Source organism: Zonotrichia albicollis, chromosome 20, assembly GCF_047830755.1.
Source record: "Zonotrichia albicollis isolate bZonAlb1 chromosome 20, bZonAlb1.hap1, whole genome shotgun sequence".
Classification (NCBI taxonomy): Eukaryota; Metazoa; Chordata; class Aves; order Passeriformes; family Passerellidae; genus Zonotrichia; species Zonotrichia albicollis.
The window spans coordinates 2,456,970-2,472,734 of NC_133838.1; the positions used below are offsets into that span (position 1 = coordinate 2,456,970).

The window sequence follows — 15,765 nt, forward strand, 5'->3', positions numbered from 1 at the left end:
CATGTCATCGTCATCGTCATACTTAACATCTCGGCTACGAGCGACCGGAGCTGCTATCTTTTTGGTTATACTTTCTCTTTTCTTCAAATCACGCACCCGTTGTGCCAAAACAGCGGTGGGTTTTCCATCCCATCTCCTCATGTCTTCTCCAGACTCACGCAGGAAAAACCATAACTCAGCCCGTGGGATGTACCTTCTCTCCCCATCAAAGGAGCGCCGGCGTTGGACACCAGGGCTTCTAATTTGTACGGCTGAGATTTGAATAAGGTCCTCCTTAATCTCTTCCCGGAGTTTCTTATGATTCTCCTCTATTTTGTCTTCTAGTTTCTGCAGTCGGGTTTCCACTGCTGCAATTCTGGCATGAGTTGGGCCATGCACAGCATCTGCGTACGCTCGAAGCTTCTTTGCCATATCGAGCACAGTCTCATATGTATCATCTCGCTTCATTATTGCTAGGGCAGAAGCGTATTCAGGTGGCCCAAGTCGCACAAGTTTCCTCCACATTATCGGAGTGCATGGTACCAGGTCCGGATTCCTAGTTGTTGTGTCATCTGAGAAAATGAGCTCTGCGACCGCCATCTCTCTCAGGCGTTGGATCCCCTGTTCTATGGTCTTCCACCGTGTCTGCTGCATATAGAGATCATCCGTACACAGGTACCGTTCTGCTACGCTTCTTAGGACCCGTTCCCAGAGGCTGTGAGGGTTAGCCCCCCTCATCACACCTTGATCGATGGCAGGATCATGTGACAGGGATCCCAAATGCCTCACTTCAGTACCATCCAAAATCGTAACCTCCCCTGCAGCATCCCAAAGGCGGACTAACCAACTAATAATAGATTCGTCAGGTTGTCGGCTGTAATCCTTTCTTAGGCCTCTGAGGTCCTTCAGAGAAAAGGAGTCAATATTGGCTCCAGATTCTGTGCCCCTTGATGTGGCCTCTGATTTTGGTGAGGGTCCTTCTTCTGCATCATCGTCATCATCCTCCACCTTCCGATCGGTCTTGCCTTTACACTTTCCACCTCTTGTATTAGCTGCAACAGCCATGGTTTGGGGCCTATTGTCTGATTCAGCTGCTAGCCTGGAGCCTGGGATGTTAGCTGCAGCCTGGGTCACTGGGATAGTAACTAACTTATCTCCCTGTTCCCTTTCTGCTATCTGCTGCTCCACAGTATCTAGCAGAGTACGGTAAACAAACTCCAAGGCCCAGCTCACTGCAGTAATCCTTTCTTCCTTAGTATTACCATGGCACTTCTCCCTCAAATACTTTGCCAGCTCGACTGGATTCTGAATTTGATCAGATGGAAAGTCCCAGTCTATAGGATCAGAAAATTCCTTTAAAGTCTGGCCCATATCCTCCCATTTCCCACTCCAGTCAAGATTTTTCCTGCTTTGTTTTACTCCTGAATCAGGAGTCTCTCTAACCCCTCTAGAAATCTCAGCTTTCATTTTATATACACTCCAGACAGTATAGACAAGGCTTAATAAATTAAATGCCAGAAAGATGGTTTCTTTCAAACTCAGGGGAAAGTCAGTATTTTCTAATAGAGATGTCAACAATTTGTAGGAGAAGAAGGAAGACAAAGGCTGAAAAGCCCCTTCCTCTTCTTCTCCCCAAACAAACTGAGTACACAGCCATGACAACAATCCATACATTCCTGAAATAAAGTCCAGCATTGTTATCCGACACATCATCACACATAAGGCCAGCACAATGATTATTCTGGTTAGTGCCCCCCGCTTACAAAAGCTACTTATTAGGGACAACATCAGAGCTATTTTGGGGTAAGGAAATAACCCTAGGGACCACAAAGGTATTAAAACTTCAAAAGCCCCTAGGGACCAGAAAAACCGGCAAGCTTCCACTCCAAATGACATTATGAATCACCAATATGCCCACAAAACAACCAAAACCAAAATATTATTGTTATAGGTTTTTTTTCCACTCTTTTTGGCCTCCGACTTTCCCGGCCAACTCACCAAAAAGTATACTGTCCTAGTTTAGGACAAATTAGGGGGAAATCTCAAAAAGGGAGCCCCCCCCAAAACAAAACAAACCTCCAACCACCCCTCCTCCAACACCAGGTTCGGGAAGGAATTCCTCGGAGGAGCAAAGTGGAAAACAAAACCTATTTATTTACAAATAACAAAAAGAACACTCCCCAACACAAGAAAAGAAAAGGGACCAGACTGTGTTGTGAGGGCGCCGAGCTTCTGTCGCAGGCTTCGGGTGTCCTGGAGCTCTCAGGCCAGATCCGGAGCCGGTCCAGTATCTTCAGGGGAGGGTAAGAAAGAGAGAACAAAAGAAAAGGGAAAAAAAGAAAAAAAACCAGCGCAAAAAAAAAAGCAGAAAGCAAGCAAGCAAGCAAGCAAGCAAGCAAGCGGCTAGCCAAGCCAAGCAGCAAAAGCCCAAAGCAAAAGTGCCTGGGCACACCCCACACCCCCCCCCCCTCTTCCCCATCCGGCCACAGCAAGACGGCCGGGGGGGGAGGGGTGGAAGGCACAGCTGCCAGACACAACACACGATATGGGGATAAAGGCTGAAGGCTGTCACCCCACGACAACTTTTTACTAACAACTTAAATACCACTTTTCTTTCAACTACTTACACCCAAAAAAACCCCTTTTTCTCACACTGCTTGTCAATACAATCCACCTCCCTCCAAGGAGATATGGTAAGGCTTAAAATGCACAATCGACATTACCTATACTTTCATTCATCTACATTCACTCACTTTTATTTCTCATTCACTTTCACATATTCCTTCACACTCTCAAGACAGAAAGTGGATCCTTATTGCTAGAAAATCACAGGTCCTTGTGGCCCCCTCTTTCGCTCTGGGGTTGACCTCCAGGTCTCAGTGTCACCAGGCCCCCGAGAAGGGCCTGACTCTGCTGCCTCTGGCGTCCGTTCCCCTGTGAGGCTGTCTGCATGTCCTTCACACTCTTCAGCTACGGCCCCCTCACACACCTAGGGAACGCCAGCTTGGTTCGCAGGTCACTCACTCCTCTTCGGCCCAGAAGCCCCCACCTACCCGGGAGCTACAGCCTGGTGTGCAGGTCACTCACTCCTCTTTCCACTGCCTCCCCCTTCCCACCTGCCCGGGAAGTTGAGGCTGACTTTGTGTGGGTCTCACTCACACACACCACAAAACAACAATAAGGTACCTTTTACTTTCACATCACCTATTACAAGTTTAGGTGTTACTGGCCAGTCTCAGTGCTATTGGATATCCCTCAACCCAGCTGTGTTATCCAAGCCAAAATGCTCTGGGGCAATTTTTCCCTCAGTCCTGCCATGTTGTCCAACCCCAGATGCTCTTGGGTATTTTTCCCTAAATTCAGCTGTGTTGTTCAACCCCAGATGCTCTTGGGCATTTTCTGTCCCTCAACCCAGCGGTGTGGTACAACTACAGATGCTCTTGGGCATTTAATTTGTTTTGCTGTGTTGTCCAACCCTGGATGTTCTTGGGCATTTTTTATCCCTCAATCTGGCTGTGTTGTTCAACCCTGGATCTTGTTGGGCAAAAATTTTTCCCTCAGTCTAGCTGTGTTGTCCAACCCCGGATGCTGTTGGGTAAAATTTTAATCCCTCAATCTAGTTGTGTTGTCCCACCGTGAGTGTTCTTGGGCATATCCTCACTCCGACAGAATTCTGCTCAACCCTGCTCTTGGATGCTCTTAGAATATAAATCCCTCAACCCAGCAGGTTTTAGGGGCCCCTCCTGTCCCGTTTCCTAGTGGATTGGGTGAGGAAACCTTGCTGCCTACCTCCGAGGGGTCCAACCCCTCCCTGAGACCCAGTCCCAGTCACCCCGGGGGGTTCTTTCACTCTCTTATCACTCGCTTTGTCTCTTTACTGGCCGCTTTTCTCGCGAAAAGAGGAAAACGAGACTCCTCACTCACTTGGCAGGTCTGGGACAACCAGCCTGCCTCTCATTCACACACATTCATCCCCTCCCTGTACCTGCCCCCCGCCCGAGAAATACTTACCAATCCTTTTTCCTTCCCGGGTTCTTCGTGCGCACTACTACACTTAGGGGACCAATTACCGCAGTTGTAGGGAGCCTTTTTTTTCCTTCTCTCTGTTATATTGCCTCCTTTTGTCCACAGATCGCAACCTGCGTCTGTCGGTCACTTCAGGGGAAACAAAGCGAGGCTGCCAAATAGGGCAGGGCGTGCCTTCCCCACTCTGACTCTCCTAAAGCACAGGCAGCGAGGTGTTAGCAACCATCCTCTGCTACCAAATTGTGAAGAACGCCAATCGGTTGTTTTCAAAATTTAAAAGTAAAAAATATGGTTATAAAAATAGTAACACAATTAGAGTAATAACAATTTGGACAAATTGAATTAGGACAATACGAGATAATAAAAACAAAGAATTATGGACGTCCGGGTACCTTTTTCTGGGCATCACGAGCCCAAAAAAGACCCCTGCTAACAAAGGACTAACCATTAAGAACAATAGCCCGTTGCATATTCATACACTTCATACATGATGCATAAATTCCATTCAAACACAGGATTCTGTCTGGTCAGTGTCAGCTTCTTCCTTCTAATCCTAACAGCGCCTCCAAGGTGGGAAGAAGTTCATTTCTTCTGATAAGAAGGCAATAAATTCCCTTTCTCTGAAAGATTTAGGTGTCCTGTGGCTGCTATCTCGCTGCAAGCCCTTTCTGTTAAACAAAGCATCTTACATAGCATAGTTTCTGTTTTAACAATTTTTATAACCTAAAACTATATTTAACACAGTACTTAAGAGAATTAATACAGCATTTCTTTCTTACACAACACATATAATATTCATTTTAATATTTGCAAAAAGCCAATCATAAAATACATGCATTTTTCACAGGGGGGTTTCAGGTAGCTCTGGGGTGAATTTTGGAGGGAAATGGGGGGGTCTGAGAGTCCTGGGGAGTTTTGGGGGTCTTGGGGAGGGTTTGGGGGTCCAGGGTGATTCTAGGCCAACCCTGGGGGACTCTGGGGGGTTTGGGGTTCCTGGAGAGGTCTCGGGGGAGAATTGGGGGTCCCGGGGGGTCCCAGGCCCACCCTGAACCAAGGTCTGGGGGTTTCAGGGGGAGGGGGCACAGCAGGGGTTCCTCCCCCCCCCCCCGTTTTTGGAGGGTCTCCCATGGTGCCCCCTCCCCAAAAAGCTCTGAGGGCCCCCTGAAGTGGCTGCTGTTCCACCGGCCGGTGCCCCCTGATCCAGGACAGCCCCACTGAGTCTGGCAGGTTCTGGGGGGATTTGTGGGGATTTTGGGGTTTTGCGAGGCTGTTTGAGAATTTCAGGGTGGCTTTTTTGGGCTTTGGGGGATTTTGTTAGGAATTTGGGGGGAATTATTGGGGGTTTTTGGGAGAATTATTTGGTTTAGAGATGCTTATGTGATTTTGGGGGGTTTTGTTGATTTGGGGGGTTTTGGATTTGGGGTGTTTTGTTGGGGTTGTGGGGGTTTTGGGGGGGAATTTATTGAAATTTTTGGGAGTTTTATAAAATTTTGGTGAGTTCCACTGGGATTTTTGGTGTATCTCTGGAGTTTTTGAGGGTTTTCTTATATTAGTCCAGTCCCTTCCAGTATGATCCAAAGATGGCCCCACTGTGCTCCCAGTCCCTGCCAGTAAGAGCCAGTTGTGCTCCACATGGTTCCAGTTGCTCTCTTTCACCCTCATTTGTTCCAGTCCCTCCCATTACACCCTCCCAGTATGTCCCAGTATAGCCCAGTTCCCTCCAGCATGTTCCCAGACACTCCCAGTTGCTCCCAGTTGGGTTTTTTGGGGGATGTTTGGAGAATGAAGCAGTCCAAGGCTGAGCGGAAAAGGCCCCTCGGGGGGACATCAGGGGGTGCCGGTGGCGGCTGCCGGCAGAGGCAGCCTGGAGGAGCAGAGCCCTGTGTGCCGCAGGAGCCCAAAGTGGGGAGCCCAGAGAGGGGGGAGCGCCGCCATGGGCGGGAGCCTCAAGAGCCTGGAGAGGGGCAGGGGGGACTCCTTGGAGCCGCTGCAGCCCCGAGCAGAGAATGAGGGGAGAAGGGAGCCCGGGAGCCCAAACAGCCCCGGCATCCCGAAATGGGGAGAGCGAAGAGGGGGGAGCTTTTGGGATCGCTGGGACTGCCAGCAGCCTTGGCAGGGCGGGCACCGAGGAGAAGGGGGACCCCCAATCTAAGTGTGACCCCCTGCAGCTGGGACAGGGGGGAACCCTTGAACACCCAAGGGGAGGGACCAGGGACAGGGAACTCCTGGGAGGCTTTTCCAGGGCTGAATCTGGGTGTTTGGAAGGTTTTCGTGAAGTACAGATGGCCGGTGACTGGTAGAGATGGACTTGGGCAGAGGGACCTTCAAACTCAATATGCTCATCCCTTGTTTTCCCCAAACCAGGATTTCCCATTGCCAACCCCTGGGAGTCTGTGAGGAAGATGCCCTGGGACACTGAAGCAGGTGAGGAGGAAGTCAGTGCCCCTTTCCCCTCTGTGCTGCTCCGTAGCCCAGCCCAGTATGGCCCTGGCTGCAGCTCAGCCCTGCGGGGAATCTCCTTGCCCTTGCCTGTGGCACAGACGCAAATCCCATCCTGTCCTTGTCCTTCCTCCCCCAGGAGGGGGGGAGGAGGAGAGCAGGAGCTGAGCATGGAGAGCAGGGGGAACAAATGCCCGCAGCAGAACCTGGTGGAAGAAGCCATTTTGAGCGGCTCCATGGCGCAGGAAGCCAACGGGGAGGAAAAGCGCCGGAGATGCCGCACGAGGAGGGGCTGCAAATGCAGCTGGCAGGGATCTGAGGAGGAAAGAGCCAGCCTGGGCTGGGAAGGTGGCCAGAGATCAAGCCAGAGCTCTGAGCTGGTGCTCCATGAACAGCTCCATGATGGGGAGAAGCCCCACACATGTGTGGAGTGTGGGAAGAGCTTCAGGTGGAACTATAAGCTCATTGAGCACCAGAGGACCCACACTGGGGAACGGCCGTTCGAGTGTGGGGAGTGTGGGATGAGCTTCAGCCGGAGCTCCCACCTGACCAGCCACCAGAGGACCCACACTGGGGAGAGGCCCTACGAGTGTAGGGAGTGTGGACAGAGCTTCAGGCAGAGCTCCAGCCTGATCAGCCACCAGAGAACCCACACTGGGGAACAGCCCCATGAGTGTGGGGAGTGTGGGAAGAGCTTCAGCGGGAGCTCTGACCTGATCAAGCACCAGAGGATCCACACTGGGGAACGACCCTACGAGTATGGGGAATGTGGGAAGAGCTTTAGGGACCATGACACCCTGATCAGGCACCAAAAGATCCACACTAGGGAGAGGCCTTACGAGTGTTCCGAGTGTGGGAATAGATTTTGGTTCAACTCCCATCTCCTCCTGCACAATCTGAGTCACACAGAGGAGAGGGCCCTCTTCTGCCCTGAGTGTGGGAAGGGATTTAAGTACAACTGCCAACTCATCACCCACCGGCGCATCCACACAGGGGAGAGACCCTACAAGTGTAGAGAATGTGCGAAGAGCTTCTCACAGAGCTCTCATTTGACCCGACACCAATACAGCCACCGATAAGGGAAGCCCTGCTAGTGCCCTGAGTGCAGGAAGAGCTTCGTGCTCTGCTCCAGCTCCATCCCCCACTGGAGGAGGCACTTGGGGCACAGCCCTGGTGACCCACTTTCCCTGTGATCCATGTTGGGAACACACCTGGCTTCTTATTCTTTTGGTTTGGCCTTAATTTTCTTGTCTTTTCCATCTCTTTGCAGTCCAAAAGTGAAGAGGGATCAATCTTTCACCTCAAAACCACTCAAATCATACTGAAAACAGGTCAATCTTAACACAAAAGGGCTCAATCCTACCTCAAATTGCTTGTTCCCACCTCAAAATCTCAATCCTATGCCAAACTGACTCCATTCCACAGGTACCAGGGTGAGATGGGGTTGGAAGGAGATGGGAGAAATGGGATCCCAATTTGGGAGCGATAGGATGGGATGGGAGCGTAGGAGCGATTGGACGGGGATTGTGTGGGGCAGGGTGTGTGGGATGTATTTGATAGCAAATAAAACTCTCAGACTTACTGCTTTCTCTCCCGTTCATGTTCAGTCCGTTGCAGTTCTGTTTGCAGAGCGCCCCCTCACAGTTGCCGCCCTTGGCCTGAGCCTGCCCCTTTTCCCTCAGGGTTCCCGCCCTTTCCCTGTCCCCTTTCCCCTCACGGTTCGACCTTCGGGAACAGGGGAGGAGGAGGAGGAAGAGGCTGAGCGGCAGCAGAAGCAGCTGGAGAAGGGGAGAGGGAACCCTGGAGTCGCCGCAGCCCTGGGAGCATCACCCCCCATCCTGCAGGTGCCCGGGGAAGGGGGAGCTCGGCCCAAACCTGCTGGGGGGTGCCTGGGTTTGGGATTTTTTTCAGGGGAAGTTTGGAGCTGGCAGGGCTCCAAAGCCGAGCCACAGATGGCCCTCGGGGGAACATCCGGGTTCCCCAGGAGGTGTTTTTGGAGGGTCCCAGGGCCAGCAGTGGCTGCTCCCAGTATGAGCCCAGTCCCTCCCAGTCATTCCCTATGATGATGCAATTTGATCCCAGCACAGTCCCAGTTCTTCCCAATTTCATCTAGTGTGTTCCCAGTTCTCCCAGTTGTCCCTAGCATAGTCCTAGGCACTCCCAGTATGATCCCAGTCTCTCCCACCAGGTCCCTAGTCCTTCCCACTTGCCCCCAGCGTGTTTCCAGTTTCCCCAGCACATTCCCAGTGGCTCCTAGTCCGGTCCCAGTCACCACCCATATGGGCTCAGACACTCCCAGTATATCCCAGTTGCCCTGAACATTCTCATAGTCATTGCCAGGCACTCCCAGTTACCTTAGGGTGGTTCACTTGCCCCCTGTTTTATCCCAGTTGCTCCCAGTTCCTCTAATTATGTCCCCTGTTGGCTCCCAGCATGGGCCTGGTAACTCCCAGTAACCCCCAGTCAGGGTCCAATCACACCCACTCTGATCCCTGTATGATTGTAGCCACTCCCAGTATGATCCCAGTCACTTGCAGTCTAATTCCAGTTGCTCTCAGACACTCCCAGTACGATTTCAGTGCCCCCAGTGTTATCCCAGTTGCTCCCTGTCAATGCCAGCATGACCCCAGTAGCCTCCAGTATGATCCTAGTGTCTCCCTGTCTCTCCTAGTTTATCCCAGTTGCTTCCAGCTTGTTCTCAGTCACTCCCACTTCTTCCCAGTTGCTTTCAGCATCATTCCAGTTGCTCCCAGTCAATCCCTCCATCATTCCAGTCCCTCTCAGAGTCATCCCAGTTGGTCCTAGCATGGGCCCAGCTGTTCCCAGTGTGCTTCCATCACTCCCCTATGGTTACAGACACTCCCAGTATGGTCCCAATTGAACTCAGTTGTCCCTGGTATAGTCCCAGTCACTCCCCATATGATCCCAGTCCCTCCCAGCATGGTCTCACTCACTGCCAGTTACCTGCAGTGTGGTCCCAGTTCTCCTCAGCATGGTCCTGGTTGTTCCTGTGTGGTTCCAGTCATCTCAGTATGGTTACATATTGAGAGTTTTTGCAGATTGAGGAGTTTTTGTTAGACAATGCCCATATTCAGCCAAAGCACAATCCAGCCTGCTTGTACTAATGGACAATGGACACATGCACAAACAATGAATAATGGACATATTCAGAAATTGGGTTGGTATATCCTTGAAAGAGATACAAGAAGAAGAGTCATCAGGACTCAGCAAGTTTGTCAGCAAGCTTGGGAAAGTAAGAAAAAAGTAAGTAATGGGTGGGTGTCGTGGGTTGACTAAATGATGCTTTTATCCCCAATTGTCTCATTCTGTTTATGCTGAATAAGAAGTTGTACACCTTTAAGACTTGTTCCAGAGAGTGAAGGGGGAGAGAAGAAGAGGCAGGTTTTTTTCAGACACTGCACTCACTCCTCCACATTCCTGCTCTGGACTGTGTTGTCTGTGGATGGACAGACAGCGGGACAGAGCTCTCTTTTGCTTTTAGTTAGTTTAGCTAGCTGAGGCAAAGGAGACAAAGAAGTTCCCTGGACTGTGGGTTTTTTCCCCTTTTCTTTGGAGCTGTTCAAACCTGCTCTGGACTGAACACCAGAAGAGCACCAGCAGCTACATCTGTGGCCACTGGGCCAGGCCTGGCCTGCGACATTTCCAGCACCAGAGGGACTCATCAGAGACTTAGTGAGCTGAGCTGCAACCCAGGGAGGGGACTTTCTCAGTTTCTCAGTCATCTCTTTTGGAGCGGCAAGGGGTTTTATTGTTTAATAAACAGGTTTTTCCACCTTTCTCCAAGGAGGTATTTTCTCCAGGACTGATTGGGGGAAGGGGCTGATTTAATCTGCTTTGCTACTGGAGCCCTTTTGGGATTCTCTTCCAAATTTGCTCTGAACCAGGACAAATACATCTATTGGTGCCCAATGCATGGCTCAAGAAGGTGGAAAAAAGCTCTATTGATTGTATGTTGGTTGTGCTCACTCTCTAGTAAGTTAAAGCAGTCAGTAGCCATGTTGCTTGAATTCCTAATGTCTCTTGGGGTGGAGGCCTTCACGTGGTTCTGGTCTCTAGAGCTTTTTGAGGTTTCAATACCTTTCTGGTCACTAGGATTATTGTCCATAACCCGTAATTTTTATGGTAGTGCGGCACGGATTGGAATAGCTGTTGTGCTGGCCTTGGTGATAATGATTTATAGGGCATTTACAAAGATACTGGAGTCTGTTTATGATATTTATGGTTTATGGTTTCTTCGTCCTACCCTGCATCCCAGTTCCAGTAGTATGTTTTGGGAATTTATTAGTAATTGCACCCAGTTTGTTAGAGGAGGAGCAGGGAATGAGGCTTTCCAGCCTTTCCTTTCCTTCTTCTCCTTTGAATCTGTTATGCCACTTTTTGAGAATGTTCAGTTTCCCCTGAATGTTAAAGAGACCATCTTTCTGGTATTTAATCTGGTATTTAATCAAGCTTCCTCTATATGGTCTGCAGCTTCTCTAGAATGAGGGCTGAGATATCCAGAGGAGTTGGTGAGACCCTTGTCCCAGAAGCAGATGCAGGCGTGAAAAATCCTAAGTGGTGTGGAGAATGGGAAAATACAGGCTAAACCCTGAAGGAATATTCTGATCCTGTAGACTGGGATTTTCCACGGGAACAAATTCAGAACCCAGCTGAGGTGGGGAAATACCTAAAAACAAAGTGCCATGATCATTCTAAAGAGAAAAGGCTCATTGCAATAAGCTGGGCCCTGGCCTATGCTTATCCCACTCTGTTAGATACTGTCGGGTAGCAGACAGAGGCAGGGGGGCAGGGAGATAAATCAGCTATCCCAGTCAGGCTACAGCCAACAGCCCAGGTTCAAAGCCAGCAGCTAAACCAGATAGTGAGCCTAAGCCAGCAGCTAAACCAGACAATAAGCCTCAACCAATGGCTGTTGCTACCAGCACTAGAAGTGGGAAATGCATGGACAAGACTGATCGACCAGTGGATGATGATGATGATGATGATGATGCAGCAGGAGAAGGACCCTCAATGCCTCCTGACATAAAATCAGGAGTCAAACCAGCAGGCGCAAGATCAGAAGCCAATATTGAGTCCTTTTCTCTGAAGGACCTTTGTGGCCTACAGAAGGATTACACCTAATGACCTGATGAATCCATAATTAGTTGGCTGGTCCGTCTCTGGGATGCTGCAGGTGAGGCTACAATTCTGGATGGCACTGAAGCAAGGTATTTGGGATCCCTGTCACAGGATCCTGTCATCGACCAAGGAATGATGACGGGGACTACTCCACACAGTCTCTGGGCACGGGTCTTGGAAAATGTAGCACAAAGATACCTGTGCAGATGATCTCTATATGCAACAAACCCAGTGGAAGACCATAAAGCAAGGGATCCAACACCTGAGAGAAATGGCAGTGGCAAAGATTATCTTCTCAGATGATGTAACAACTAGGAACCCAGACTTGGTACCATGCACGTCTGTGATGTGGCGGAAACTTGTACGACTTGTGCCACATGAATATGCTTCTGCCTTAGCCATAATGAAGTGGGATGAGAGGGATGAGACTGTGCTGGATATGGCAATGAAGCTCTGAGCATATGTAGATGCTGTGCATGGCCCAACACATGCCAGAATTGCAGCAGTAGAAACATGTCTGCAGAAATTAGAGGACAAGATAGAGGAGAATCATAAGAAGTTCAGAGAGGAGATTAAAGAAGACCTTCTCCAAATCTCAGCAGTACAGATCAGAGGTTCTGGTAGCCAACACAGATGTTACCCCGATGGCAAGAGAAGGTACACCCCACGAGCTGAGCTGTGGTTCTACCTGCGTCATTGTGGAGAAAACATGAAGAAATGGGATAGAAAATCTACTGCTGCTCTGGCACAACGGGTGCATGAACTGAAGGAAGCCACCAGAAGGAAAGCAGCTCCAGTTGCCCATAGCCGAACTGCCAGGTATGATGATGATGACATGTCCGATCCCCTTGAAGGAACATCCAAGACATATGCCCAGGGAAAGAAAGATAAGAAGGCTTAGAGGGGCCCCGCCTCTAGCCAGGTAGAGGCCAGGGAAAACCGTGTTTTCTGGTCTGAGTGGATTCGTTGGCCTGGCACGGAACCACAAGAGTACAAAGCTTTGGTCGATACTGCTGTGCAATGCACATTAATCCCATCGAGACATGTGGAGACAGAGTCTGTTTCTATTGCTGGTGTGACAGGGGGATCCCAGGATTTCACTTTGGTGGAAGCTGATGTGAGCCTGACTGGGAATGAGTGGAAGAAGCATCCTATTGTGACTGGCCCAGAGGCCCCATGTATTTTGGGCATAGACTTCCTCCGAAGTGGGTATTTCAAAGACCCAAAACGACTCAAGTGGGCATTTGGGATAGCAGCTGTAGTGACAGAGGGCATGCAGCAACTGAACACCTTGCCTGGACTGTCTGAGAATCCATCTGCAGTAGGAGTCCTGACGGGAGAAGAGCAATAGGTGCCAATTGCCACTTCCATAGTGCATCGACGACAGTACAAGAACCACTCGAGATGCTGTGATGCCCATCCATAAGATGATCCAAGAGCTGGAGAGCCAAGGAGTGGTCAGCAAAACTCACTCACCCTTCAACAGCCCCGCTTGGCCTGTGCACAGGTCTGACAGAGAATGGAGGTTGACTGTGGACTATTGTGGCTTGAATGAAGTGACTCCACCGCTGAGCGCTGCTGTGCTGGACATGCTGGAACTCCAGTACGAGCTGGAGTCCAAGGCAGCAAAGTGGTACTCCACTGCTGACATTGCTAACGCGTTTGTCTCCGTTCCTCTGGCAGCAGAATGCAGGCCTCAGTTGGCTTTCACCTGGAGGGGCGTGCAGTGCACCTGAAACCAACTGCCCCAGGGGTGGAAGCACAGCCCCACCATCTGCCATGGACTGATCCAGGCTGCACTGGAAAAGGGTGAGGCTCCAGAACACCTGCAGTACATGGATGACATCATTGTGTGGGGGAACACAGCAATGGAAGTATTTGAGAAAGGAGAGAGGATCATCAGGATTCTGCTAGAAGCCGGCTTTGCCATTAAGAAGAGAAAAGTCAAGGGATCTGCTCAAGAAATCCAGTTCCTGGGAGTGAAGTGCCAAGACAGACGGCATCAGATTCCCACTGAGGTCATCAACAAGACCACAGCTATGTCCCCACCAACTAGCAATAAGGAAACGCAAGCTTTCCTGGGTGCCATAGGTTTTTGGAGGATGCACATTCCCGAATACAGTCAGATCATGAGCCCTCTCTACCTGGTTACCTGCAAGAAGAATGAGTTCCACTGGGGCCCTGAACAACAACAAGCCTTTGCCCAGATCAAGCAGATCGCTCATGCAGTAGCCCTTGGCCCGGCCAGGACAGGACCAGAGGTAAAGAATATGCTCTACTCTGCAGCAGGGAACCATGGCTTGTCCTGGAGCCTTTGGCAGAAGATGCCTGGGGAGACTCGAGGCTGACCACTGGGATTTTGGAGTTGAAGCTACAGAGGGTCCAAAGCCAACTACACTTCCACAGAGAAGGAAATCTTGGCTGCCTATGAAGGAGTCCAGGCTGCCTCAGAGGTGATTGGCACGGAAGCACAACTCCTCCTGGCACCCCGACTACCGGTGCTGGGGTGCATGTTCAAAGGCAAGGTTCCTTCCACCCACCACGCCATTGATGCTACATGGAGTAAATGGATTGCTCTGATCACACAGCGTGCCCGTATAGGTGAACTGAATCACCCTGGGATTTTGGAGATAATTACAAACTGGCCAGAAGGTGAGAACTTTGGTCGGAATGATGAAGAGGAACAAGAACCAGTGACACGTGCGTAAAAGGCTCCTCCCTATAACCAACTGCCCCCAGAAGAAACACGCTACGCTCTTTTCACTGACGGTTCCTGTCACATCGTAGGGATGAACCAGAAGTGGAAAGCAGCCGTATGGAGCCCCACACGACAGGTTGGACAAGCTACTGAAGGAGAAGGTGGATCAAGTCAACTTGCAGAACTCAAAGCTGTTCAGCTGGCCCTGGACATTGCTGAGAGACAGAAATGGCCAAAGCTCTATCTTTATACTGATTCATGGATGGTAGCCAATGCTCTTTGGGGCTGGCTGGAAAGGTGGAAAAAGGCTAACTGGCAGCTTGGGGGAAAACCGATCTGGGCTGCTGATGAGTGGAAAGACATTGCCTCTCAGTTAGAGAAGCTACCTGTGAAAGTCCACCATGTGGATGCTCATGTCCCCAAGAGTTGGCTAATGAGGAACACTGAAACAACGAGCAGGTAGATCAGGCAGCAAAAATGGAGGTGTCAAAGATAAGACTTAGACTGGCAACATAAGGGGGAGTTGTTCTTAGGTTGATGGGCCAATGATGCCTCAGCCATCAGGGCAGAGATGCCACCTAAAAGTGAGCATGAGACCGAGGGGTGGATTTAACCATGGACAGTATTTCTCAGGTCATCCATGACTGTGAGATGTGTGTGGCCATCAAGCAGGGCAAGTGAGTAAAGCCCCTGTGGTATGGTGGGCGGTGGTCCAAGTACAAGTATGGGGAAACCTGGCAGATTGACTACATCACACTGCCCCAGACACGCCAAGGCAAGCGCTACGTTCTGACCATGGTGGAAGCCACCACTGGATGGGTGGAGACCTACCCTGTGCCTCACGCCACTGCTCGGAACACCATCCTGGGCCTGGAAAAGCAAATCCTGTGGAGACATGGCACCCCTGAGAGAACTGAGTCAGACAATGAGACCCATTTCAAGAATGGCCTTATCAACACCTGGGCCAGGGAACATGGTATTAAATGGATATATCATATTCCTTATCATGCACCAGCTGCCGGAGAAAGTTGAATGATGCAATGGACTACTTAAAACAACCCTGAAGGCACTCGGCGGGGGGGACTTTTAGAAATTGGGAAATGAACCTAGCAAAAGCCACCTGGTTGATCAACACCAGAGGGTCCATAAATAGAGCTGGTCCTGCCCAGTCTGAACCCCTGCACACAGTGGGTGGAGATAAAGTCCCTGTTGTACACGTGAAAGGTATTTTAGGAAAAACTGTTTGGATTACTCCCACTTCAGGCAAAGACAAACCCATGCATGGAATTGTTTTTGCTCAAGGACCTGTTTGCACTTGGTGGGTAATGCAGAAAGATGGAGAAAGCCGTTGTGTGCCACAGGGAAACGTAGTCTTAAGTGAGAACTGTGTGTAAGGTTTCATTGTGATGCAGATGGAAATAGAATAAGGGGTGGATAATGTTCCAGATTGCAAGGCAAGATGTATTCTATTACCATCTGTATGG

The 15,765-nt window shown here is 50.3% G+C and overlaps 1 protein-coding gene across 1 annotated transcript in view; it reads left to right on the forward strand.

The window, feature by feature from the left end:
* LOC141731337 (uncharacterized) overlaps nt 1–15,765 on the forward strand; it is a 306,819-nt gene that overhangs the window by 205,431 nt on the left and 85,623 nt on the right. The window contains exon 7 of the mRNA XM_074555956.1: nt 6,840–7,464. Within this exon, the coding sequence (XP_074412057.1) occupies nt 6,840–7,464 (625 nt within the window). The remainder of the gene's footprint in view (nt 1–6,839; nt 7,465–15,765) is intronic.